General features: G+C 45.1%; 1 protein-coding gene across 1 annotated transcript in view; it reads right to left on the bottom strand.

Annotated features, from left to right (window-relative positions):
• The window catches only part of ITGB5 (integrin subunit beta 5), a 117,704-nt gene that overhangs the window by 54,207 nt on the left and 38,148 nt on the right, over nt 1-25,349 (bottom strand). Inside the window, exons 5-8 of the mRNA XM_019738981.2 lie at nt 24,160-24,328; nt 3,599-3,760; nt 2,053-2,148; nt 221-310 (exon numbers count right to left, since the gene is read on the bottom strand). Coding sequence (XP_019594540.2) covers nt 221-310; nt 2,053-2,148; nt 3,599-3,760; nt 24,160-24,328 — 517 coding nt within the window. The remainder of the gene's footprint in view (nt 1-220; nt 311-2,052; nt 2,149-3,598; nt 3,761-24,159; nt 24,329-25,349) is intronic.

Here is a 25,349-nt window from a genome sequence, read left to right as displayed (position 1 = left end):
GAGAGTCTAGTTGGCAGAGGTGAGGGGAGAGGGATGCATCAAGCAGGGTGGGCTTCTCCACCCCAAACCTGAATGAGAAGAAGGTGCCAGGAGACAGGAGGCCAAGCCAAGCATGCCAGCATGGTGTGCTGCCCACCTGAGTCTACATCAGCTCCTGAAGCCTCACTGGGAGAGAATGGGGGTGGGGGTGGGAGTGCGGGGGAAGGAACCGATGACTTACATTGTAGGCATTGATAATCAGTTGAATAATATTTTTGGAGTCTCCATGTAAAATCTCCACTGTTGTTCCAGGTATCAAGGCTGTAAAATTCTTGACAAAAAAAAAAAAAGAAAAGAAATAAGCCCATTTGCCCTTCCACACCATCAGAGAGTGAACACTGCTGTACTGAGCTAGAACTGTGAGGGGCCCCCAGCCCCAACCAGCCTGTCACTCTCTCACAATGTAAACTGAAGAGGATGCCACAAGGAAAGGCGAGAAGCACCAGCACAGGGGAAGAGGTGTTGCAGTAGGCTGTGGAAATCTATTCTCGAAGGTCTCGATCTGTTGCTACCGTAGAAAGTCATGATCCTTCTTGGAGACCCCTCCCCTCTGGCATGAAACGGACAACTCTCTGAAAGGCCATCCTCCAAGCCCATATTTCCTATCATATTTCCTGCCATCTCTCCCCTAGTCTACATAGGTATTCCCAGGTTCAGCTCAAGGATGCCCTCAATCTGTTCAGAAGGAGTGAAAGGAGAGATTTTCCAAAGGGCTCACATATAGCCTCTTTTCCTAATAAGGAATGGAGACGTGAATGGTGCCTTCCCAAGGTCCTCTGGGTATCTCTGGATGAGGTCCTGCGACAAAGCAGGAGGCCTTAAAATTGTTGCCTTTCCTCTTTAATTTGTACTAACACCTGAGTGTGTCACTTACTAAAGTGATGGAAACAATCTAGAAGCACCCACTGCCCTCAGCCCACGTTGGACGCCTTCCTGAGCAAGGTTAGGAGCAAGGATGGCCTAAGCCAAGGTGGACCTCTTCCCTCCTGAAGCATCTGGAAGCACACGCAGTCCAGTCTGTGCAACTGATCCCTCTAAAAATGGTATTTATAAATGAACGTGTTTTATCCTATCTTCCACAAAACAAAAAAAGAAAAAGCAATCCTCTTCCCTCATTTTCATCTTATAAAATGGATTCAGACTAAAAGAAGATACAGAGCTCAAGAAGATGTAAGTGACATTTTATCAGTGATAGTCTCAGGCAGGAGCAATAGGAAAACACAATTAGACAAAGTTGCTGTGAGCGTATTCAAGAGCGGAACGGAGAAGGGACCAGGGCTGGCGGGAGTAGCCCAAGGATGTCAGAGGTGAGCTGGAGTTTACATTTAGCTTGCTTGCACACTCCCTGAGCACCTTGGAGGAGACTCCTACTTCGAAATGTGACTTGCCTGTGAGTGTGGGAAAGAGCACTTTCACGAGGGGAGTTTATCATGATGGTCCGTGGGATGACCTGGAAATAGCCTCCTTTACACAGAACGGATTCCTACAGACTGCTCCGTTCACTCATGACACTCACTGTTATCTGCAAACGCCTATCCCAGGCTACCTCACTGGTCTCCTGTCCTCTGTGTGGGTAGGGCATAGAATCCCTGGAATACAGGAATTAGTGACAGAGCCTGCTTCAGTGCCTTCATTTTCTTTCTGTACAGTTTCATTTCATATTGTCCTTCCCTATTAGAATGTGTCCCTGGGTGATTCCATTTCATCATCTGAAAAGTGGAGGGAATTCGTATTACTTCCAAAGTTCTTCTCAGGATCAAATTAGAGGCCATATGCTAAATTCCTTGTAAAGATATGCACTGCTAGGTGAATGCTTAAGAGCTTCGGTAGCACTAGTATTTCCCACTAGATAAAGACAGGGCGCTATTCCACCCCTCCCTTTGTATCCCTCACCACATAAAGTAGGGCTGATAACATGCCTCACCTTACATTCTGATCTCCCATTCACCTTAGGGTCAGCATGGCCCCCAAATCAGGCCGCCAGCCTCCTTGCTTCCCTCCCTCCATGCTTACCTTGTAGAGCATATAATGGTTTTTCGTCACTGCAAAGATGAGGTTGATGTTGTTCTCTGCCAACTTCTCTCCAAGCAAGGCAAGGGATGGGTAGTCCTAGGGCCGGGCAAAAGTCAAGGATGTAACATTTCTAACAGGCTGAGACACTGCTCACCAGGCTCCAATACATACTCAGTAACTCATCACTTGCCATGAAAAAGCATCTTCCCCTTAAAGGCCCTTAATAACCAAGCCCCATGAGCAGCTCCTAACCATGTAGAGGGGACCCCGCAGGAAAGGACCCTCTGGCACTACCAGACTAGATGGACTCCTCCCACCCCTCCCAACCCAGAATGCAGAAGTGATGAGTGGAGGTTTCCCATACCTGGTCTGTGTCTCCATCCTCTCAGCAGGGATGGGGTACAGTGGGGAAGCCCCCAAAATAACAGCCACCACATCCTACCATCTACTCTCAGTACCAGTTATCTTTCCTCTCTTCCCTAAGAGCTTTCCTCTCAGTCTCCTTCCCCATTTTACTTTTCCGATACCTAATGTGGGGCCTGCCAATGTCCCCCACAGGTCCTGCTTAGTCCTGCTCATGGCTCAGAATGGGCAGAAGAGGCTGTGGGCCTCTGGACTAAAAGTTGGGCCCTGGCAGGGGAGGGAGCGCAAGTAGGGAGGGAAGAAGGAGGCTGAGAGGCAGTTGAACAAAGTCCTGAAGGATTTTAAAGGTTAATGATGGGCACAGGGATCCATATCAGTTCTACCGTTATCAGGTTCTATAGTTATGAGTGCTTTTTCCAGACTCCATTATTCTTGGATAACATGGAAGGCTTGGACACTGGCCACCTCTTGAAACTGGAGGAAAATGGCTTGTCCAGCAAAGAAAATTAGTAAGAATTCCTCCCTCGCCAGATAACAGAATGGATTTGGGAAGGAAGAAGTTATAGATTTTTTTTTTAATTGCATAGTAAGTGGGACAAGATCTTGGTAATTATTGGGTCTGGGTGATAGGAATGCAGGAGTTCATTTCACTGGTCTATTATCATATATATGTGTGAAATTTTGCGTAAGTTCTTTTATATGACATGGGTACAGTCAGACTGTTGGGAGTAGAAGGTACTTGGGGCTTCCCATTCCAAGCAGGATGCCTTCCACTGCTGACACTGACAACTCAGTGCCTCAGGGAGCCCATTTCTAGAAGCCAGGAACTTTTGTCTTTGTTTGTCATGTCCTATAACTTCGATCTCAGTTTTCATCTCTGTAAGAACACAGTTCTTGTCCTCCTATAATATCACTTCTCCCTTTGAGATTTATCCTGTCTCCCTGGGGTCACCCCTTCCCTCAGTGAAACACTCCCATTTAGGTACACAGTGGCAGATAGGTGACCCAGCTGCAGAAATCCCTGAGAAATGTTCTAAGGCTTTCTGGAAGCCCAGCTGGAGAAGATGGAACAATGAAACCCAACCTCAAGAACGAATGGAAAGTTAGTGAGTAGAAGGCCAGACAGGTGAGACCTCAGACCACAGGCGGGCTCACAGGACTGCTTGGGGATCCCATCTCTCACCATCTGGTTGGACGCTGTATACTCGTTGGCCTCGTTCAGGTGGCACTGGCCATCGTGCGGCTGCACCAGGCCTCCCAGTTTCCCATCTAGTGCGATGTGGGGCACATCGTCCGTTGTGAAGACCAGTAAGTGCAGGGCGTCCTTTCGCCAGCCGATCTTCTCCTGAGGGATGGAAGTGTGATGGGTGCAAAGCCCTTCTGAGCGCTGCCCACGCCGGCCCAGGGCATCAGACAAAGCACTGGCTGACCTCCAAGGGTCATGATCTGAATCAGAGTCATTCCCCTGTGTGTATACCTGGGACCCTCATCAAACCACTGGGGAGGGATCCCACAGAGCTAGGAAGAGAAGCAACCTGGACTGGGGAACCCTATATGCAGACAGACAAATTTTCCAGGTTTGGTTCATATAGACCCAGGCACCTGGAACTCTCCCTCCAGCCCATCAAACTCCTCCCTGCTCCTTTCAGTTACATCTGAGGGCTGCTTCCCCTTCTAGCCTCACCTTCCCCAGAACAGCCTTTATCCTTCCCCAACCTCTCACAACACACTTAGACAAGCATGCTGGGTAAGTCAACATTTCAGTCCTCTAATTAGACTGAACCACTCAGAACGGAGTGCTCAAATGACCAATTGATGGATCTGTCTTTAGAGGATTTGGTGAAATCTGCCATCCATGCTGGTAGGTGTAAACTGCTCCACTCAATTAATTGAACCACTGTGGTGTTTAAGGTCAATCAGATTATCCCTTTACTCCCTTTAATACTTCACTACATGGAGTGTATCCACTCTTTAGTTGGAGGCACAGCTATATACAGCCTGTATCGCGAGGGAAGTCCTAAGTAGTCACTGTGGCCCCAGCACTATACATAAACATGTACAGTCATTATTATGAGCAGCTAGACCCTCAGCAACAAAACCTGAGATACGGTTGCTGTCTTACTAACAGTGAAAGGGCATCCCAAGGGCATCCCAAAATATATCGGTAGCAGGGTGAATATATGGAGGACTTCAACATTGCTGAGAGTTATCAACACATGTACACTTGATATTGAAATGGGAGACTCGGTTCCCGGACTTGACAAGTGAAAAGCTATCGCTGTTAAGGCAGATGAGGGGTTGAAGGTAACGTCCTCTCTTATCACCATAATGATGGATAAAACAGCCTTTGAGAACGTATAATGTTTTCTTCCTTGCTCCAAAAGCAGCATGTAAACAAAAATTTTTTAAAAATTGGAAGTCACAGAAAGTCAAAGTAAAAGGGGTTTGAAAAGAAGCCAGTGAGAACTGAAAGCCAGGAGGCCTACTGTGAGTAAGGAACTTAACCATTCGGGGAATCAGTTTCCTTGACTCTCCACATTTATTCAATGTACAATTACTGACCTCCTACTGTGTGCCAGACCCCATGGAAGGCACTAGGTCTACAAAAACAGCTTGCTCCAGACCTCAAAAAGCTTAGAGTCAAATGGAAACACAACTTTCGGTACATTATGATTAGCGTGCTAATGAAGACAGATACAATGTCAACGGAAACCGGGAGAGAAGGAGGAGGGAAAGACTTCCCAGGGCCGATGAAACTTAAACTGAGCTGAAAGGAAGCTAGAAGAGGAAATGAGGAGAGGGCAGAAGGAGGTGGGGAGGGCGGGTGTCCCAGGCACTAGCAAAGGCACAATGAAAAAGCCAGACACATTTTGGGACCTAGAGTAAGAAACCTAGAAGGTCCCTTACAGTAATGAAATTCTAAACCATGATATAACTAAGTTATGGCGTTAGGAGTCAAGAGACAGTGGTTCCCACTGGTGGGAGAGTTGGGGCGGGGGTAAGGGGGTGTCATAACTGAAAGAGCTCACAGGATGCTTCTGGATTGTCGGTAATGTTCTCTTTCTTGACCTGGTATTTCTACCTTGTGAAAATGTATCAAGATGCATTCTACGCATAGCTTTCAGTATGTATATTATACTTTCATAAAGAGTTTAAACCTTTAAGTAAATAAAGCAATAATTATAAGCCATGGAGTGGAAGGGAGGGGGTAAGATCCTTGGGAGATAAAGCCTAATCAAGAGAATGTAAACCAGCAGGGATTTTTGCAGGAAAAATGTGGCTTTGTTATCCAGAAGGGCACACAATGTGCTAAACACCCTAACGAGAAAGTAGAAGACCAACCTTTCATTTGACAAGGTATATTAAGAATCTTAAAGAAAATCAGAGAGATCTGAAATAAATAAATGGACAGAGAGGTCGTTTTCATGGATTGGAACAGTCAATGTTGTTGAGATGTTATTTCTCCCCAGAGTGATCTACAGATTTGACACAAACCCAATCAAAAGCCCAGAAGACCTTTTTGAGAAAAGGTCTCAAGCTGATTCTAAAATTTACATGGAAAGGTAAACAATGGAGACTAGCCAAACAATTTTGAAAAAGAACAATAAAGTTGGGGGACTCATTATCTAAGATCAAGGCTTCTTATAAAGCTACAGTAATCGAGATGGTGTGGTCTTAACAAAAGGATAGATACCTAGACCAGTGGAACAGGGTATAGAGACCAGAAACAGACCCACGCATATATCGTCAATTCAACAGAGGATAGTGGATCAATTAGACATCTACAAGCAAAAAAAAGTTCAACTCATACATCTCACTAAATATGAAAATTTACTCCAAGTAGATCACAGACCTAAAACTTAAAACTTATGAAGAAAAACGGAGAAAACCTTTGAGACCTTGTATAGGCAAAGATTTCTCAGATAAGATAATTCATAGGATTAAAAAAAAATTGATGAATTGGACTTCATCAGAATTAGAAACAGCTGCTCTTTGAAAGATACCATTAAGAAAAAGAAATGACAAGGTACATATTGGGAGAAAATATTTGCGAAAACTAAAAACTTGATAAGGGACTTGTATTCAAAATATATCAAGAATTCTCATAGGTCAATAATACAAAAACAAACAAGTGAATTTAAAAAAGATAGAGACTTAAAAAGATAGAGACCTGCAAAGACATTTCACCAAAGAAGAGATACGGGTGAGAATAAGCACATAAAAGGACCCTCAACATTACTAGTCCTTAAGGAAATGCACATGAAGATCACAATGAGATGACCATTAGTAACTAACTATTCCAGTGGCTGGCAAACCAACCCTGATACTACCAAGTACTACTAAGGATGTGAAACAAACGGAACTCTCATAATTGCTGGTAAGAATATAAAACGTTTCAGCAAGTTTGGAAAACATTTTGGCAGATTTTCATAAAGTCAAATATGTAGTTACTATCAACCCAGCAATTCCACTCTTTGGGGTATTTACCCAAGAAAAATGAAAACGTATGCTCACCTAAAAACCTCTTTGCAAATATTTATAGGAGCTATTCATACTCAGCAAACACTAGAAGCAACTCAAATGGCCCTCAAGTGGTGACTAGAGAGACACATTGTAGCACATCTGTACAGTAGGATATTACTCAGCAATCAAAGAAACAAACTACTCAGACACAACAGGTTGGATGAATCTCAAAAGCATGATGCTAAGTGAAAAACATCTGACTCAAAAGGCGATTTACTAACTCTGTTCATAAGATATTCAGGAAAAGACAAAAATACAGAGACAGAAAACAGACCAGTGGTTGTGCAAGTCTGAGGATAAAGGGAGGGATGGACAACAAAGGGATACTTGGAAACTATGGTGATGAAAATTAGCTATATCTTAATTAGCTATATCTAAATAATTTAACTTTACACCTAAAAAAGGTCAATTTTACTCTATGTAAATTATCCCTCAATTAACCTGGCTTTAAAAAAAAAAACTTGAAGAAATATACATCTTTTGACTCAGTGATTCTACTTCAAGGGACTCTATCTGCAAGAATATTCTGAAATATGCACAAGTTATTTTTATTAATAGTGACAAAAAGGGAACGACATGAATATCCTATTCAGGAACAGTTAAGTAAATGGAGATATCTCTTCCATGGCCATTAAAAATTATGTTCGTAAGAGTATGAAATTACGTGTAAACATGTGTGATATAAAGTGAAAAACAAAGAAACAGCACTGTAATTGCAATGCAAACTATGCATCACTTTCTATTAAAAAGACAATAAGAGAGACTGAAACAAAATACACCATAATGGGGTTGGGAGTGAGATTATGGGTAATCTTTTTCTTATTTCCATTTTTCACTGTCTTTAATGAGCAAGTACTACTTTTACAAGACTGGGCTCTGAATACTGACTCTGTCATTTAACTGTTTCGGTCTCCTTTTCTTCTATGCCAGCTTCTTAAGGGACTTGTGGGGACCTAAAGGAGGGTGGTAGCACAGAAACAGAACAGTGTGGAACCTGGGGACCCAAAAATGAGCATCTGAATTTTGTTGCTCCCCCTAATTACCTGTGTAGCTTTGACCAAGTGATCTAACACCTAGGAGGTTTTTTGGCTTGTCAGTAAAACAGGAATAATACTTAACATTTATTGATCACCTCCATTATTCCACTTAATCTTCACCACAACCCTTGTGAAGTAGGTAATATATGTAATTGCGTCTTGTCGCTGAGGAAACTGGTGTTCAGAGTAAGTTATTAGTCCAAGGTCACTGAACCAGCAAGGACCCGAGAAGCCAGATTCAGATTACTTGTCTCTTACCCAAAAGATAAACTGCCCAATCAAATAGGGAGAAAGGAGGAAATGTGTGTGTGTGATAACTAATAATTCATGAAAGTACATGGTAGGCTCTCAACTAAACAGCCAGAACTAAAATAAATGCTTGTTGAATTGAAAGGTTGCATCTGAAATGAAAACAGCTCCACAAATGAAGAGTGGCAAAGCATAACAATAATAAATTCTGTTTTCTCTGAAGTGGACCCTTGTTATGTAAGGGACGTTAACAAACTTGGCCCAGAGTTTGGGCTGCAGAGAATGAGTCAGGACAGGCTTGGTTACTCACCCAGGCTTTGAGGCTTGGAGATTTTACAAAGATTTTACTCCACAGATAATTTACATTTGAATTAATTTTCCTAATGTTTGCCTGGTCAGCAGAACTATCGTGTTTCCCCGGAAATAAGACCTAGCCAGACAATCAGCTCTAATGTGTCTTTTGGAGCAAAAATTAATATAAAACCCAGTATTATGTTATATTACATTATATTATGTTGCATTACTTTATATTATATAAGACACGGTCTTATAGTAAAATAAGATAGGGTCTTATATTAATTTTTGCTCCAAAAGACGCATTAGAGCTGATTGTCCGGCTAGGTCTTATTTTTGGGGAAACACGGTATCTATTTTGAAGGCTTAAGTTCTATATTCCATGTTTGGGGCAGAGGGCAATAGTGAGAAAATGGATTCGAGAGGGGAAAGAGAGAGAGAGAGAGAGAGAGAGAGAGAGAGAGAGAGAGAAGATAAAACAGTTAACTACAAAATGGAGTAAGGCACAGGGACCGGAGTATGTAAGCTTTGGAACAGACAAGGCTGAATTCAAGTCTTTGCTTTGTTCTGTGAGACCCTGAGTCAGTCACTTAACCTCTCTCAGCCTGTTTCTTCATCTGTAAAATGCAGATAATCCTTCTTTGCAGGGTTGATGCTAGGTTTAGACATAATGTATTAAAAATTACTTAACACATAAAAGGGAACTAAAAAAAGATTTACAATTATTACTCTAAGATTAGTAAAAAGTTTTACATTTCTTCCCTTCTCCTTTTACTCCTTGATATGTGAGGCTCCACAATTGCTATAGGGACTATGAAGTATTGCATACTGAAGAGTTGAAAAGCTTTGCACTAATTAAAACTACAATGAGATTCTTCCCCACCTTCTTTTGCCCCCCCCCCCCCCCCCCCCCCCCCCCGTTCAAGCCTTTGTTTCTCAGTCTAGTTGTGTAGGACACAGCTCCCTGGCCCCTGCCGGTATTACGAGCCTTGTGCTCCCCGGGCTGAGGCAGTGGGTCGCCGGTCGCCGGTCGTCCGCTCACAGCAACTCACGGCGGTTCTTGCGGCTGCCAGACGCTCATGCTGACCACTGGCCACTCACAATGACCACCAGCTGCTCACTGCAGCACACAGCCACCCGTGTGGCAGCTCACGCCGACCTCCGGCTGCTCATGGCAGCCCAGCTCCAGGCAGAGCCATTGTTCACAATCTTAGCTGTAGAGGGCAAAGCTCACTGGCCTATGTGGGAATCGAACTGGCAATCTAGGCGTTAGGAGCAGGGCGCTCCAACCACCTGAGCCACCAGGCCGGCCCAAGCAATTCTATCGCACACCTAAAAGAATGGCTAAAATTAAAAATGCGAAATGGGTGAAGAGGGTCAAAAAGTACAAACTTCCAGTTATAAATAAGTCATGGGAACGTGATGCACAGCACGATGACCACAGTTAATAACACTGTGTTGCATATTAGAAAGCAGCTAGGGAAGTGAATCTTAAAAGTTCTCACCACAAGAAAAAAATATTTGTAACTATATGTGGCAAAAGATGTTGACTGGACTTATTGTGGTGAAAATTTCACAACATACACAAATACTGAATCATTACCCTGTACTCCCAAAACTAATATAATGTTATATCAATTATACCTCCATTAAAAAATTAAAAAGACTAACAACACCAACTGTTGATGGAAATGTGGAAGAAATGAAATCATGCCAGTAGGAATGTAAAGTGGTGGACGTTAACTTGGGAAAACTAGCCGTTTCTTAAGAAGTAAAACAAACAACTATCAAATGACCTGGCCATCCCACTCCTAGATACTGGCCTATGAGAGACAAAAGCATACATCCATACGAAGACTTGAACACGAACATTCATAGCAGCTCTATTTATAACAGGTAAAAACTACCAAATATCCCAAACAACCCAAATATCCATCAACAGGTGGAGGGATAAATAGACTGTGGTACATCTATCTATACAATGGGATACTACTCGGTAACAAAAGGAATGAATGAAGACATCCAACAGCACAGTTGAATTTCAAAATAATTGTGCTAAGTGAAATAAACCAGGCCAAAAACAGAGTATATACTATTTTTATAAAATTTTAGCAAATGCGTACTAATATGCAGTGACGGAAGACTGCCTGGGGCAAGGGGGCAGGTGGCGCAGGAGGGAGAAATGACAAAGGAGATACTCCTCTGGGGGAAATAGGATATGTTCATTATCTTGATTGTGGTGTATATATGTCTCACAGGTGTGTGTATATATGTCAAATTTTCAAATTGTACACTTTCAACATATATAGTTTGTTGTATATCAATTATACCTCAAAAGCTGTTTTGGATTTTGTTGTTGTTGTTTTTTTAAGAAGCCTTGGTTTGCTCAAAAAGTTGTTTAAATACAGTAAATTACATGAATAGACTGAGTGTCATCAATGTGCTGGAAATATCACTTGTACGTATTCTTTGTCCAGTGGCAGTATCCACATAGCAGTTAGGGGTTTGGGCTCAGATGTTTAGCAAATCTCTGTTCAGCCCCACATCTGCCTCGGCTTGTCTTTGTGACCTTGGACAAGTCACTTAATCTTTCCCAGTCTCAACTTCTCAGCTCTAAGGTGGAGATAATAATAGTACCCATGAAATAGGGCTATTGAGTGGATTAAACAAAAGGATATACAAGCAGCAGCCACCTAGGTAAGAAACAGTCCAGAATTGACAGTTATTGTCAGCAGTATTCCCACGGAGTTGAAAATCTGTGATTTAAGTCTGTAACCCCGAAGCACGCAATCTTATTCTAGGGCCGTAAGGGTATGGGCGATTTTCATCTCCTGTCTGGTTATCAGCATTTTCTACATGTTTAGATCGAATACTATTTTGCCATGTATAATGAGCTCCCGTGTATTAATGCGCACAAATGTCTTTGGCCCAAACTTTCAGGAAAAAAAAAAAATCTTTTGTTTTAATTCAAACTTTTATTTGTTTACATTTGGGTATTTGTGTTTTGTATTATAAAGGAATTTTAGCATTTATTTTTTTTAATGTTATGGTACGAGAAATTTTATGTAACAAATAATTACAAAACACAAGAACAGATAAACGTACAAGAAATTTTATGTACCAGTAACAAAATTATGATATTTATGCATCATAGAAGGCCAAGAATTCTTTATTGTTGCAAATTCATCTGTAAGTTCAACTAAACCGATTATCATATTCCAGGACATTATTTTGCATACAGATACCGTTATTGATTTCTAGAGTTACACTTTTAACTCATAAGCATAAATAAAAGAATTTAAAACGTTTATGTAGATAAGGAATTAGTACTACCCACGTATAATGTGCATCCTTATTTTTCCCTCACAAAGTTGGGTAAAAATGTGAGCACTACACATGGCAAAATACGGTATATATTCTCTTTTTATAAAAACTATTTTAAGAGAAATGAAAACAGACCTATTTGTTTGGCTAAACTTTTCTCCATGTTTCTGAGTAAAAACAAAAATTTTTAAAGCCAATTACATTCAGTGTGATAGAGGTCAGCCCTCAGATGAAAATGTCAGGGTTGGGCGGACAGAAACGAGCTGGACTCCCATCTGGCCAAGTCTCCGAGTCACTTAACTTCTCTTTGTTCGCTAGTCAAATCTGCATCAAATTCACCACAAGGTCAGTGGCAGCCTTCAAACTCCCAGTCTCACATTCACTCAGGAGGTGACCTCACCTTTCTTTTTCACCAACAGAGAAAGGTAACAGGACTTGCCTCCTCATCTATTCCAGTCTCTCACTGAGTCTGGTTCCATCGCCCTCGCATGCCTCATAAATAAGGGGGACAACCTCCTGGCCTCTCCTCTGATCTTACTGTCCCAACGGAAGGAGTGCTCCTCCCTGCCCCAGGAAACGCAGTCCCCAAATCCCACCCTCTTTAGAGGATTGTTCCATCAGTTAGTTCCTTCTCTGCTTCCTTTCCATGTGCCTAAAAATCTGCGACTGACTCACTTTTAACCTTTCTTTTGATCCAGCTACTCCGCCAATCTCACATCCTCTCTCTCTCGACGAGCAAAATGATTGCCTGTAAATCCTCTCAATTCCTTAAAATCTGACCTCTCCGGGTGACTTTTCCTCTCTGTCTCCCCTCTCAGACAGTGGTTCTTAGTCCCGTCTCCATCCCTCACACACAGGGCTCTGTGTCCTGGCAGCACTCGAGGCCCCTCTAGGGAGCGTTCACAGTACTGAAGCCCAGAGGTTAGGATGTAACTGGGTTGACCTGCGGCCCTGTCACTGGGGCTTTTAAAGCTCCCCAGGTGACTCTAACACCTAACGTGCAGCCAAGGTTGAGAATCACACGCTGAGGTTCCCTCTAATCCCACAACCCTCCTCAGACCTCACGGTGGTGGCCACTCTGTTGCTGACCAGGGCCTCCTTGGAGCCCTCCTGCCCTTGGCTTCTGGAACATGGCACCATTCAACCCCCGTGGCCACTCCAGCTGCTGGCTGACTCCATCTCTTTTCCCAGCAGTTGGATGAGGTCAAAGGTAACTCTCTCCCCTGTGGAGATTTATCCAAGTTCATGCATCTGCTTGAACTCCCATTCACATACCGACCCTCTCCCCTCCCCCGCCCCCACACACACTTGATTTCTCTCTTGAATTTTACTCCCAGATCTGTGCCAAAAGCCAAATGATCTGTGTCAGCTGTCACCCGGAACTCAACTTATCTGAAGTTGCTACATCAACTTCCCCCTGAATCAGCTGCCTCTCCAGGTTTGCCCATTTCTGACAGTGGGACCATCAAATGCCTCGTCTAGAAACCCTGGATTTGTCTTTTTCATCTTACTTCCCTGGTCTCCTCCCCACAGCTCCCGTCCAGTCCCAAACTGTCAATTCTCTCTTATAGTCTATTCTCATGACCTGTGTTGAGCTGAAGCCTCCAGGCTGTGCTGCCGTGTCCCCTGCCTTCCTATTCACTGTGCGAGCAGGCAAAGCCCATGGATGACCTCCGTCCTGGCCAGCAGCCTGCATTCTGCCAGCCCAGGGGGATGTGCTCTGTGACCACCTTTACTCCAGCTATTTCAGGTGAGCCAGGTACGCGGGAAGGTGGCCATGCTAGGTGAAAAGCAGCCATCCATGGACTCTGGACACACGTGTCAGAAGTAATGAGTGGCTGGGGGAGCCTTCACTACGCCCCAAATCTCTGATTCCATCCAGGTTGCAGGAAGCAAACCCTCTAGTTTTGTGGGGACCAACCAGTCCAACCAGGGCTGGGGCCAGAGTGGACTTTCTCAGGGTAGAAACTCAGCAGAGAATTTGCTCAAACTCTGCTCTCTCCTCAGAAAGCAGCAGAGATCTGGAGCTGAGGGAAGAGAGAAAGGGGTGCAGGGCCCAGTCCCAGAACAACCAGAGCACCCTGGCCCATCCTCGGCACTCAGTGAGGAATGAGCGAATGAATGAAGACATAAATGAAATCGGGGTTGGGTACCAAAAACACCTCCCTCACAATGTCTGCAAGTCTTCAATCACATAACTCACAATTCCACCAGCTATTTAATATGCTTTGGAGTCTAATAAACATCTTCTTTTAAACATGTAGATACGAGAAGCATTATGAGGCTATCTTAAGTGAAAACATGTAATCCAGTCATCTGCCATGTGCTGAGATATGAGAAAACTAACGGGAATTGTAGAAAGGGTGGTGGTGGGATCACAGGCTCATCTGATACAAGCTCAGAAGGGTGGGGGTGGGGAGGGGGCCAGAGCAGCCAGTGGGGTGGTTGCTGGAGGAGCTGCACAGCCAGGTCTGAAAGTCCGTCTGGGGGACGTGGGACTCTGTAAAATAGTGAAGCCAAAGCAGTGGTCCATGGAAATGGGAAGCAGAATGGAGATGGAAGACCAAGCCTTCCAGCCTTTGAGAAGATAAGTAGAAACTGGCTCCTCCCAAGAATGAAAGCAGATTTGCTGGCTTGTTCACTTCCAACATCTGGCCCCAGAGAGCGTGGGGCCGGGGAGAGAGAGAAACAGGGCTAGGGAATAAGGATGTGGTTTTTCTCTTTGAGGACATGAGCCTCTGGCGTAGGGGGCAATTTGGTTTTTGGGGTTGGAAGGAGTCACACTCAGGAACTGCAAGGTCTGACAAAGGAGGAAGGTCATTCAAGGGACCATGAACAGGCTTTCACCCTCCTCTGCCCACCTCTAATCTGTCCCTGGGTCCCCCGAACAGCTGCCCCACCCCATCTGGACTTTTACCCACATGGCAAGGTGGCTCCATGGGAAAGCCATTGGGAGCCAGGGAAAGCTTTCCTAGGCAGCAGTTCAAAGCAAGCTGTGCTTGGCACACAAATGAGTGTACATGGTCATGGTGGCCAAGTACAAATGCAGCTTAGAAGATCTACTGATGAGAACCACAGAAGACAGGCTAGAATGGGGCTACTGCAGAACAAAAGCACCAGGGGTTACTGGGCAGAGGAAATAGTAGCACCTGAAGTTTGGAAGGAACTCCAGAGATTGGCTCGCCTGAGGTGCAGCCAATGCAGGGATCTTTCGTCTGGCACGCCCACATATACTCACTGCCACATCTGGCAGCTTGCTCTTACCGAGCAGTCATCTTTGTTAGAAAATTCTTCCTTATGTTGTTGTATTCAAAACTGCTTCCCTGTGTTACCCTGGCACATGCCCTGGTACAGCCAGAAGTCTATCCCTCTCTCTGCTATAATGATATCTGAGGTCAGGTCATCCGCTCCCTCCTGTGGTGTCTCTCCTCCGGGTTAACCATTAACCACTCCCCAAGGACATAGTTTCCAGGCCTGGCACCATCCACTCCCCGCCCCCCTGCTCTCTTGCTATCGATGTCTGTCTTCAACACAGCCCCCAAAGGCAGACGTAGTCTCCTCGGTACAGTCTGGCCGAGCAGAGGAAACAGGCCTGGGACTTTGGCCTGCAGGCCCTGGAGGGCGTGTCCTATGTTTGGAAGCTGAATCTTCTGACCTGAATCCACCTGAAGCCTGTGGGTCCCCAGATGCATTTCACAGTGACTTGCTTACACAGGGACCATGGCAGAGCATGACAAGTGAGAGAGGCAGGGAGCGTGCAGGGGAGGGCCTGGAACACCGATTCCTGGGAATCTGAGAAAGGCGGGGGCCCCACTCAGCTGCCTTCGGAAACATAGGTGCCGCCTGCCTGAATGTGGGCTGGCTTGCTCGCTTTGGCTTGCTTGTCCAGAGACAACACTCACGGTACTATCTCTGGTCAACGGTATTCAAAACACAAGGGAGACCTAGAATCAAGATGCCATCCAGGGAGCAGTTTCGGTGAGGACAGAAATACTAGCTTTAAATGACTGGGTTTTCTGATCTCAAGGTCAGTCTAATTAAAATTAATGGTCACCCAAACAAACAGCTCCTCTGGCCAGATGTCGACACGGCTCATGGGCCCCAGTTGTCACTGAAGAGTCACCGGCCACATGCTCCCTCACTGCTGAAATGGACCCACCATCTAAAACAGTGTCTCTATCTGTGTGAGACCAAGGGCAGAACCCTTAGTTCCAAGACGCCCGATGAATTACAAATGAGAAGGCAAACATCAGCGTTCCCATTTCACAGACAAGGAAGTCAAGAGCAAAGATCAGCTCACTCCAAGGGTTGGGCTCCATCAGCACACTGACCTGGGATGGGACTAGTGGTCTCTCTGGAAAACCCCACGGGTTGGCAGAGCCATGTTACAACTGTTTCTCATAAACAGGGTACTCTGCGTTCCAGAGCTCAGTAGCACGTGCAACGGTCTTCCTCTGGGACTGACTCAGTCCTGCAAACTGGTCACATGGGAAACTGGAACAGTTCCTTAGGTGAGGACTTTGCTCTGCGTGGAAGCGCAGTCCTCCCACGTCTCCCTCCCTGTGGCAGGTGCTCTAAGGTCAAGAGGAAGAACTCTGGACTTGGTGGGTTCGGGTCCATCTCTGGCTCTGTCATTTTGAGGTGTAAGACCTTTGCAAAGTCACTCAGCCTTTCTAGGCTTGTTTCCTCACCAAAATAGGAGAGTGGAACCACCTCCAAAGGATTAACTGAAATCACTTCTGTGAAGCGCTTGGCATAGAGCCTGCACTCGCAAAGCATTCAGGCAACAGTAATCAATAATGTCATCAGCATCAGAGCCTCAGGGCAAACACGGGAGGCAGGGAGGCAGAGAGGCCAAGGTGACCCCCTGAAGGAGAAGAATGTTGTGATTCAACCACTGGGTCCTAAGGGCCAGACCTCCCCCAGAGTCTCTGCACTCTGCTGGTACCTGAGGTTGTTACACAGGCATCTGTCTTCCAACTGGAGTGATGCCCATGGGACAGGAACTGTGGCTCATTCACCTATACATCCCTCACAGCACCTAACAGGTGTCCTGCACACAGTAAGTACTCGACCAAGTTTTCAAAAGTCATACTAAAACACTGGACATTAACCTTTCAGGCAAGCACTGAGACAGAGAACAGCTTTGGGGGACGAGATAAGGAAGGAAAGGGGACCAACATGACCAGCCAGTGGGCAATCCCCACACCAGATCTGAGTTTGGGGACCAAGGAGTCAGAATTCCAACACAGCACATAATGAAAACCAAGGTTAGATTCCTCTGTGATTGGCTTCCCCAATTGTGCTGACATTCAAGCCTATTACCATCACTTCCTGACAATAGACATGTTCTCATTAGTAGTTTTCCATGCCTCTATCTATACTTTGCAATGAAAAATCTTTTCAAAAAATATTTTCTGTGGTTGAACTTAAGGAGGGCAAAAGCATAGTATTTCTTCCCTTGGGGAAAAGAAATCTTGGCCTATGACTCAGGATTTAGACATTCATCTTGAGCCCAAGCCCCAGCCTCACGAAGTAGGACAAGTCTGATGTGGCCTCTCTGGAGAGGCCAATCTGAATTGAGGAAGAGAAACATTTGCAACATATAAAGCTGAACCACATGAGTTTTCTCTTTTTGTAGGAGAAACTATCAATCGTCAAATATTTGATAGTCAAATGCCAGTAAGTTTATATGGTTCCATCTAATGTTTGCTTTCTGGGAAATGAGCAGCTCAAATCAAATCCCTGAGGACAGAAACGTTTTCTCATCTTTTCTTTAATTTTCTCTATAATACCTGCCCCTGTGCACTTACTGGTCACGTGATAAATACTGAGTTGGAAAGTACTGCCAAGTTATAGTACTGCTGCTTTAATGGATATGTGTGAAGCCCTGTGACATGGAGGCAGCCGGTGTGATGGGAGGACGGATGGGCTTGGAGGTGCACCTGGGGGAACTGAACTTCAGAAGCATAAAGAAGCCTGTGAGAACAAAGCATCTGCTTGTTCACCAAATGTTTAAGGAGACGCTGTTGTGTGCCAGGCAGTGAGCTCCGTGCTGGGGATATACGGTGGTGAGAAAAGAAACAGGGTCCCTACATTCAGGGCGCTTACTGTCTCAAAGGGCAGGCAGACATCACTCAAGAGTGGCTCCAACAAAAATACAATGGTAACTGGAGTGGCTGTGCCCAATGCCTGCTGCTCGGGGACTCTGACCTAGTCAGGAGGATGGATTAAGGAAGGCTTCCCTGACCCATAGACAAGGAAGCGGAGGTCTGAACCGTCAGCAGCCAGAGGCTAGACATTAAAAGGAAAGGAGGTTCAGGGCAGAAGAGAGGGCGACATAGGGAGCGGGCTTCCAGAGCACTGAAACGACTCTGCCTGATAGTACAATAGGAGACACGTGTCATTACATATTTGTCCAAACCCGTAGGACGTACACCAAGAGTGAACCCCAATGTAAACTACAGACTTTGGGTGATAATGATGTATCAATGTAGGCTCATCAATTGTAACAAGTGTACCTCTCTGCTGGGGAATATTGATAATGCAGAAGGCTGTGTGGGGTGGGGGACAGAGGCTATAAGCGTACTCAGTACTCTCTACCTAATTTTGCTGTAAACTTAAAACTCCTCTTACACAATACAGCCTATTAATTAAAAAAAAAAAAAAAAAAAAAAAAAAAAGCCGGAATACAGGGGAGGAATATTCCACGTAGAGGAAGGAGCTTGTGCAAAGGGCCTCCCATGAGTCAGAGTACTTGACTCAAAGTCCTTGTGGCTGCAACACCAAGGCCAGGGATGGAGGCTGGGAGAGCAGAGCCAGAGGGCCCAGGAATAAATCCTCCTTTCTTTTCCTCTTTGCCAAATGGACATTTAAAGCAAAATGGAGCCCATCACCGGCAATGAAAAACCGACATTCTCGCCAGGTACAAAAAGCCTCAGTCGTCAAAGGGGACTCTTAACTTTCCCCAGGATGATTCTTCCCTGCCATCGTCAGCCAGCGGAGCCAAGGTGTGCAGACACCTTCTAAGCAGGCAAGAGAGGTTTATGCTGGAAGATGAAAGAGAGATGTAAATCCTCACGTGTGCCCTGTTGACAATTCTGAGTTGTAATTCAGTCAGTGCTCACCCTTCTTGTCAGAACCAGCGGCTGTGAGCAGGGCAGTGAAGCCCATAACACAGTTTACAGGCAGGAGGCAAAACAGAGAACAGCACCTCAGGGATGAAAACAGTCGAGTGATTCAAAAGTGCACATTAACCACAACCATCTGCCAAACAGAAAGTCTAGGAGAACCTTCGCCACCTCCAATAAAAACGCCGCATGGGCAGAGAGCCTGCAAACCTACATACACAGCCCCCTGTAGCTTCTGCAGGCCACAGAGAAATTCAAAACTTTCATGGTATTTCACCAAGACCCTGAACCAAAGGAAGAGCAAGCAGGTTGGGTTGGATCAAGCCCCAGAAACTGTGGGTCTATCTGCTAGCAGAAACGGGTCGTGCATGCTGATAACCCAGGGAGCGAGAGAAAACACATGGGGGAGTGGCTTCAGGTGATACACAGGTGTCAGGGGTGGCTGCCTACCTCGAGGAAAGAAGAGCAATTCCCTACATTTCTCAACTCGTGCTCAGAAAAAAACGATAAAAGTCTGAGGTCTAAAAGAAAGCAAGCAACAAGCCAAAAGAAACCATTTCAACTCTGCAGGAGGCTGGAAGAGGGGAGGGTGCAGAGCGGAAACCTCTCATAGCCATGCCTGACTCCATGCCATCTTTTATCACTCAGCCTGAGGCTCAAACCTAAACCAGGAGAGACAAAAAAGCAAAATCAAGGGCTCTGAGCAGAGGCGGTGGGGCTGTGACAGTCCTCTGTGAAAAGCAGCACTGACCAGCACAGCTGGAGGACATCCTGCAGATGTCCCTCCAATCCCACTTTCTTGCGTTTTCCAGATGAGCTTTCTGAGGTCCCGAGAGGTCAGCCGGCCTCCAGGGAGCCGGTCAGTAGCAGGAGAGACAGAGCTTGAATCAGGACATGACTACGTGGAGTCTTCCCCCTCTGCATAGCACTGTACTACTTCCCAAAGTGCCCAGGCACCAGGGAGTGGAGAAAGCATGGGCTTTAGAATCATCCAGATCTGGTTCTGATCCTGGCAGCACCCTTTTCTAACAGTGAGTGTAATGAATCCCTGTGCTGCTCACTTTGTCACCTACAGGGGACAACTACCACCCATATACTGAGGGACAGTTGTGAGAATCAGAGATGATGTATACAAAACATCTGGAGCATGGATGATGGTCCAGTGAGGGCAGCTATTATGCTGCCTCTCGAGGTCCATGGAGAAAGTCTTGCCCGAGTGAAGGTGTCCCTCCAGCTGCCCGGGGCTGTGGTCCCCATTGCAGACCAGGATGCTCTCACCAGCAAAGGAGTAAAGGGCCCAATCCACTCCCAGATGGTTCACTCAGCATGTAAACTTACTTTATGTGCTTTGAAACTTATTCATCTGCCTGTTTCTGAGAGGGCATGCAGTGCTTTAAAAACTTAACAGACAATGCAAAACGAGAGATTCGAGATTTAAACAGAAAGTCTGTCTGAAGGATGTGGAGGATAAAGGTGAGGGTGCTCAAAGCTGAGGCCAACAGGGAAATGCTCTGGGTGGCTTAGATCTCGTTTTCTATCTCACGGGAGAAAGCAGCCCGTGGACCCCTGGGCAGACAGGCTGTTCCCAGCCAAGCTCACATTTGCAGGTCACTTCTTTAAGCTGAGTGCCATGAAGAAAAGAAGCCAAGTGGTGACTGGTGACTTGGAACAGAGCTCCTTGGCCACTCCTCCCGTCTCCCCAGGCTAAAGGCACTCCCTGTTTGACAAAACTGGAAAGCAGCTATAGTGCCACTCTGAACCATGCATCATACTTCCACCTATACCACTGCAAAATAAACAACTTAGAATCAAGTTCTAGAAAATCCTGGGAGAGCAAGGAAAGTGGTAATGGGAGAAATGATTATTCTGACCAAGAAAAAGTATAAACAGGTTCAATAATAGGTTTCTACTTATTAAAGAAAAGAAATGAAGGGCAGTGACATTCCCTCATTCCAACCCAGCTGGGTATGACACATTAGAACAAAAATGCCTGCACTGATGACGGGCATTCCTCAGCTGTGAATGCTATTAGATGGCCTCTCACAGCAATGTGACCTGCTGGGGGAAAGACAGCAATTCAAAGCTTCCACTCGTAGAAACAGTGATTATCCTAAATAGAATCCTAAATAGAAACAGACAGTTTCTTTCTGTTTGCAAAGAACGGCTTTCGGAGAAACACAGAGCAGGCCACAGAGGTGGGACTTGAGGTTGATCACGTGAACATCCCATACCCCTAAGTCTCACAAGTTGATAACTAACAGTGGATCCCAGGGAAACCAGAGTGAGAAAGGAACCAGAACAAAGAGCCCCTGTGGACTGTGAGATGGGCCTGTTATCAGCTGCGGGTCTGTGCTGCTGCAGGCGGGTGGCACAGCCGCTCCAGCCTGTGGGAGGCTCATCTCCAGTGGCAGAGGCTCCAGGCCTGCTGGCTCTGTCACATTCGGTTTGCAGGATTACGTGGAAGGGCCTTTAATCTGGGCAAATCAGGAGGAGGCAGAAAATTCAGCAAACAAAGGAAGGGATGCCCAGGACTTCAAAAAAAAAAACAACTTAAAAAAAAAATCTATCATTGAAATTAAAAGTCTAATTATTGAAATGGAAATCTATTATTGAAACTTCCAAATCTAATCATTGAAATCTAATTATCATTAAAAATCTAAATATCATTGAAACAAATGACATCCGGGATTTCCTTCAAATAATAGGGGATAAAAGAAATAGAACAAGATTGGCCATGAGTTGGGACAGTTAAAGATAGACAATGGGTACATGGGTTTAATGTCACTATTCTCTCTCTTTTTATACATTTGAAAGGTTCCAGAATAAACAAATCATATATATTCATTGCGGGAATTTAGATAAATGTAAAATTTTAAAAACCACAAAGAAAAAAAATGAAACACATACATAATCCTATCACTGGAGGCAACTACTGTGGTAACTTTGGTCTCTGTATTTCCAGTATTTTTCTTTCTTTTGTTTGCAAAATAGGATCGTACTGTTCTTAGTGTTTTATCACTTGCTTTCCACTGCCCTCTTAATTTATCTTAAGCATTATTCAAGTCCTTCAATATTCTTTAAAGGTATGATTGCTGCATAGCCATCATCAAAAGGTAGGCCATAATCTCTATTTAATATTTGGCTACTATAAGGAAGGCTGTGGTGAACCAGGAAGGATGACATTCGTTATAAATAGGTGATTTCAAGTGAAAAAGAAATTGCTTTCCAAGTATCCCAGTATAAACTAACAGCACAAAGGCAAAGAAAAGGTGGAGAAGCTGGTGGCTCACAGACTATACCTAATTCCAAGCAATTAGCAACTTTGCAGGTATTGTCTATTGCAAAGGGCCATGGTGGAGAAGAAGAGAACATGTCAACAGAGTGCCTCTGAGCCAACACTAATTCACACGAGGTACAAGGCAATGCATTTAAGAAACCTGCCAGCATCTCCTCTGAAATGCTCTGTCTTGAAATGCTGCGTTTTCAAAGGGGAGAATATGTTCATGAGTCTGGGTCGGCACAGGAAGGTTCTGTAAGCACAAGAGGAACTCAAATGGTTTCTCCAAGACCACTGTGCTTCAAGCATTCAATCATGCCTTTCTGATTAATCTAATGACACAGAATTAATATCACTGGACACCGCTTAGGCCTGTCATTGGGTTCTTTCCCCTAAGCCTTAAGGGTGATTGATTTCCCCCCAAAAGAAAACTCACAAAAGTCTCAAGATGAGGAGAAGAGAGGGATACTCTGTTTTCCCTGCACTGCTATTCATCCCTGCCAAGAAGTGAAATTTGGCAGAATGTCTGTGAAGACAACGCCTCATGCAATCAATGTCTGAATGCCAGTCAAAATACAATTTTTCTCTCTGAAGCAAATCTATAAACTATTTTGTAACGTCTTTGAAAGATTAAGAGCTGAACACATTCTAGCTGTGTCCCATCTGGCTTTCTTGGACTGCTACAAAGCATCAGGGACCTCTGCATGAAACCGTTTGGCTCTGCCAGCAGCTGGGAAGGGGCCACTCTGTAGCCATCCTGGAGAGGGGGCCCCTGTGAGACCTTCCTCCCCCGGTGGCCCCAAGGATGCAGCGAATGACCAGTGGAACCAAGGTGGGACCGAGAAGAGGACTACAGGAGACGGTGCTGCTTCCTTCACATTTTTCCTTCCCCTTATCCCTCTCTACCTACCATTTTGGGTTTTTATTTCAGAAAGGACGACTATGGCTCTCTTATCACCCTGTCAAGGATTAAATGGAGGAAAAGTGAGAGTGTGACACACTGAACACAGGCACTCTAGAGTCAGAAACACGTAAGTGGTCAATTAACTGCTTATCACCTAGTAAATGAATAGCAGCTGACCATCGCAGTTTCTCTAAACCGAGTCCTAAGCTCCCTCCCCAACCAGCGCCCAAACATGAGTCCCAACCACCGCGCTACTGCCAAGCCTGCCTAAAGTTTCAAGAAAGCATTGCCAATTATACATGCTCTATGATGACCACTATAGAAAATTTTCGAAAGTATGTGTTGGGATAGCAAATTCAAGAGTGATTTTTACTTTTATGTTTTGTTGTTGCTATTGGTTGCTTTTGACAATAGAAAATTATGTTAAGAATAAGTTATTACCAACATTCCAATGATATATTTTGCTGAGATTGGAACCTTTCAAAGCAATGAGTTCATTTCTGACCTAAGTCTATGCCCTCCCTCTAGATTCATATATCACAGAGCAGCAGGAGAAAAACATACAGAAATGCACCCAAAGACGACGTGCAAGTCTCCTTTACAGCTAGATTCCCCAACAGAGCAATCTTTAAGGTTTACCAAAACTGGGCCAGAAAGCTCTATAAACTTCTAAGCATTTGGCTTGACCTTTCCTTTCTTTCCCCTAAAAAGATTTAAAAAAAAGCCAAATGCATAAACACAGAACAGCTGTCTCCTGGCAAAGACAGCATCCCATTGCACACAGCCACACCCTGACACAGGGACGCCAGCCCCCATCCATTCCTGAGCTCCAGCTGATTTGATTGCTGTGGATTTCACTGAGCTCACCCTCTGATGTAAGAGTGGATGGGAAACCACATGCTGGGGTCATTAAAATCTATCATTTCCTGCAGGCAGTGCCAGCGGCCCCTTGGTGCTCTCCCCCTTGACCTCCCATGCAGATGTAGGACCAGGGAGGAAAGTTACCTTGCAGACAGCTGCCTGGAGTACTGCGTCAAAGCCCCCCTCAGGGGCATCGCGATTCCGGGACACCCTCTGTTTCCGAACTTCCTCATTGAAGCTGTCAACTCGGTCTGTGAGAGGCAGCAGATGGCGGAACCCAAAGGAGGGCACGCAGTTTGGGAATAACTTGTAACTAGTGAGAAAGAAGAGAAGAGTCATTTTTCCATTTTTGTCTCTACATCTTAAACAACCAATAAATTCTGGGAGCCAATAAATATTTACCCGGCACCTACTGTGGGATAGGCACAATGGAGAGAACAAAGGGAAACAGCATAGTCTCCTCTCTCCAAACTGCTCAAGCCTTAAAGGGGTAAGACAGCACATACCAGGCTGCGGGTGAATGGAATCGACAAATGATTCAAAGGAAGTAAGTGGGCTACAGCGCTCAGAGGAAGACAACATGGAGAAGTCACGCGGCACAGAGGGGAAGGCCCTTTGGGCTGAGGAAGGTGGGCACTGTCAAGTGCAGACAATGTGAGCTACTCTATGAAACCCGCTTCTGCAACTCTGCTGCTGCCTCGGGGCAAAGCATCACATAGCCTCTTCATTTCAACCCTCTCAGAGACCACCGGGACAGGCCGGCACACAAGCCAATGCCAAGTGGAAAAGGAATGAAAATGTTCTTCCACATCTTCATTCATTTATAAATATCACAGTGATAAACTATCAGCTCTCCTAGATGCAACAGAAATCATTTCAAAACCAACAATTATATCTGGAAATTTGGAAAGCGGGAAGTATTGCATCTCAGTAGTAGGTTAATGCTGTCTTTCTCCTGAAATATTGGGCAATCTCATCTTCAATCTGCAATAGAGATCCCAAGTAGCCCCGTTCCTGGAGGAAGTTAGATCCCAGTTATAGTTCTAGAAGTTTCAGCTTGATATATAACCAATGAAATAGGAAGCGAGGCCTTACACTGTTTCACAAACGGGTTCACTAGGTAAAGGGGAGAGGGAAGAGGATCCTGGCCAGAGATGAGCCCCATGGCAGCAGGGAGCATAGGGAGCCCCAAGACGAGGGAAGGCCAGCGGAGCTGCCGTGCAGGGAGTAAGGGCAAGAACGGGCTAAGCCCACAAGGCCAGGAAGGCCTGGACCAGACTGTGCAGTTCTGTGGACATGTTCAGGAAGCCTCTTTCGGAAGGAAGACGAAAAAC

The sequence above is a fragment of the Rhinolophus sinicus genome, linkage group LG01, assembly GCF_036562045.2.
Source record: "Rhinolophus sinicus isolate RSC01 linkage group LG01, ASM3656204v1, whole genome shotgun sequence".
NCBI lineage: Eukaryota > Metazoa > Chordata > Mammalia > Chiroptera > Rhinolophidae > Rhinolophus > Rhinolophus sinicus.
Note: the sequence above shows the minus strand (reverse complement) of the source record. Positions and strands in the feature narration are given on the sequence as shown.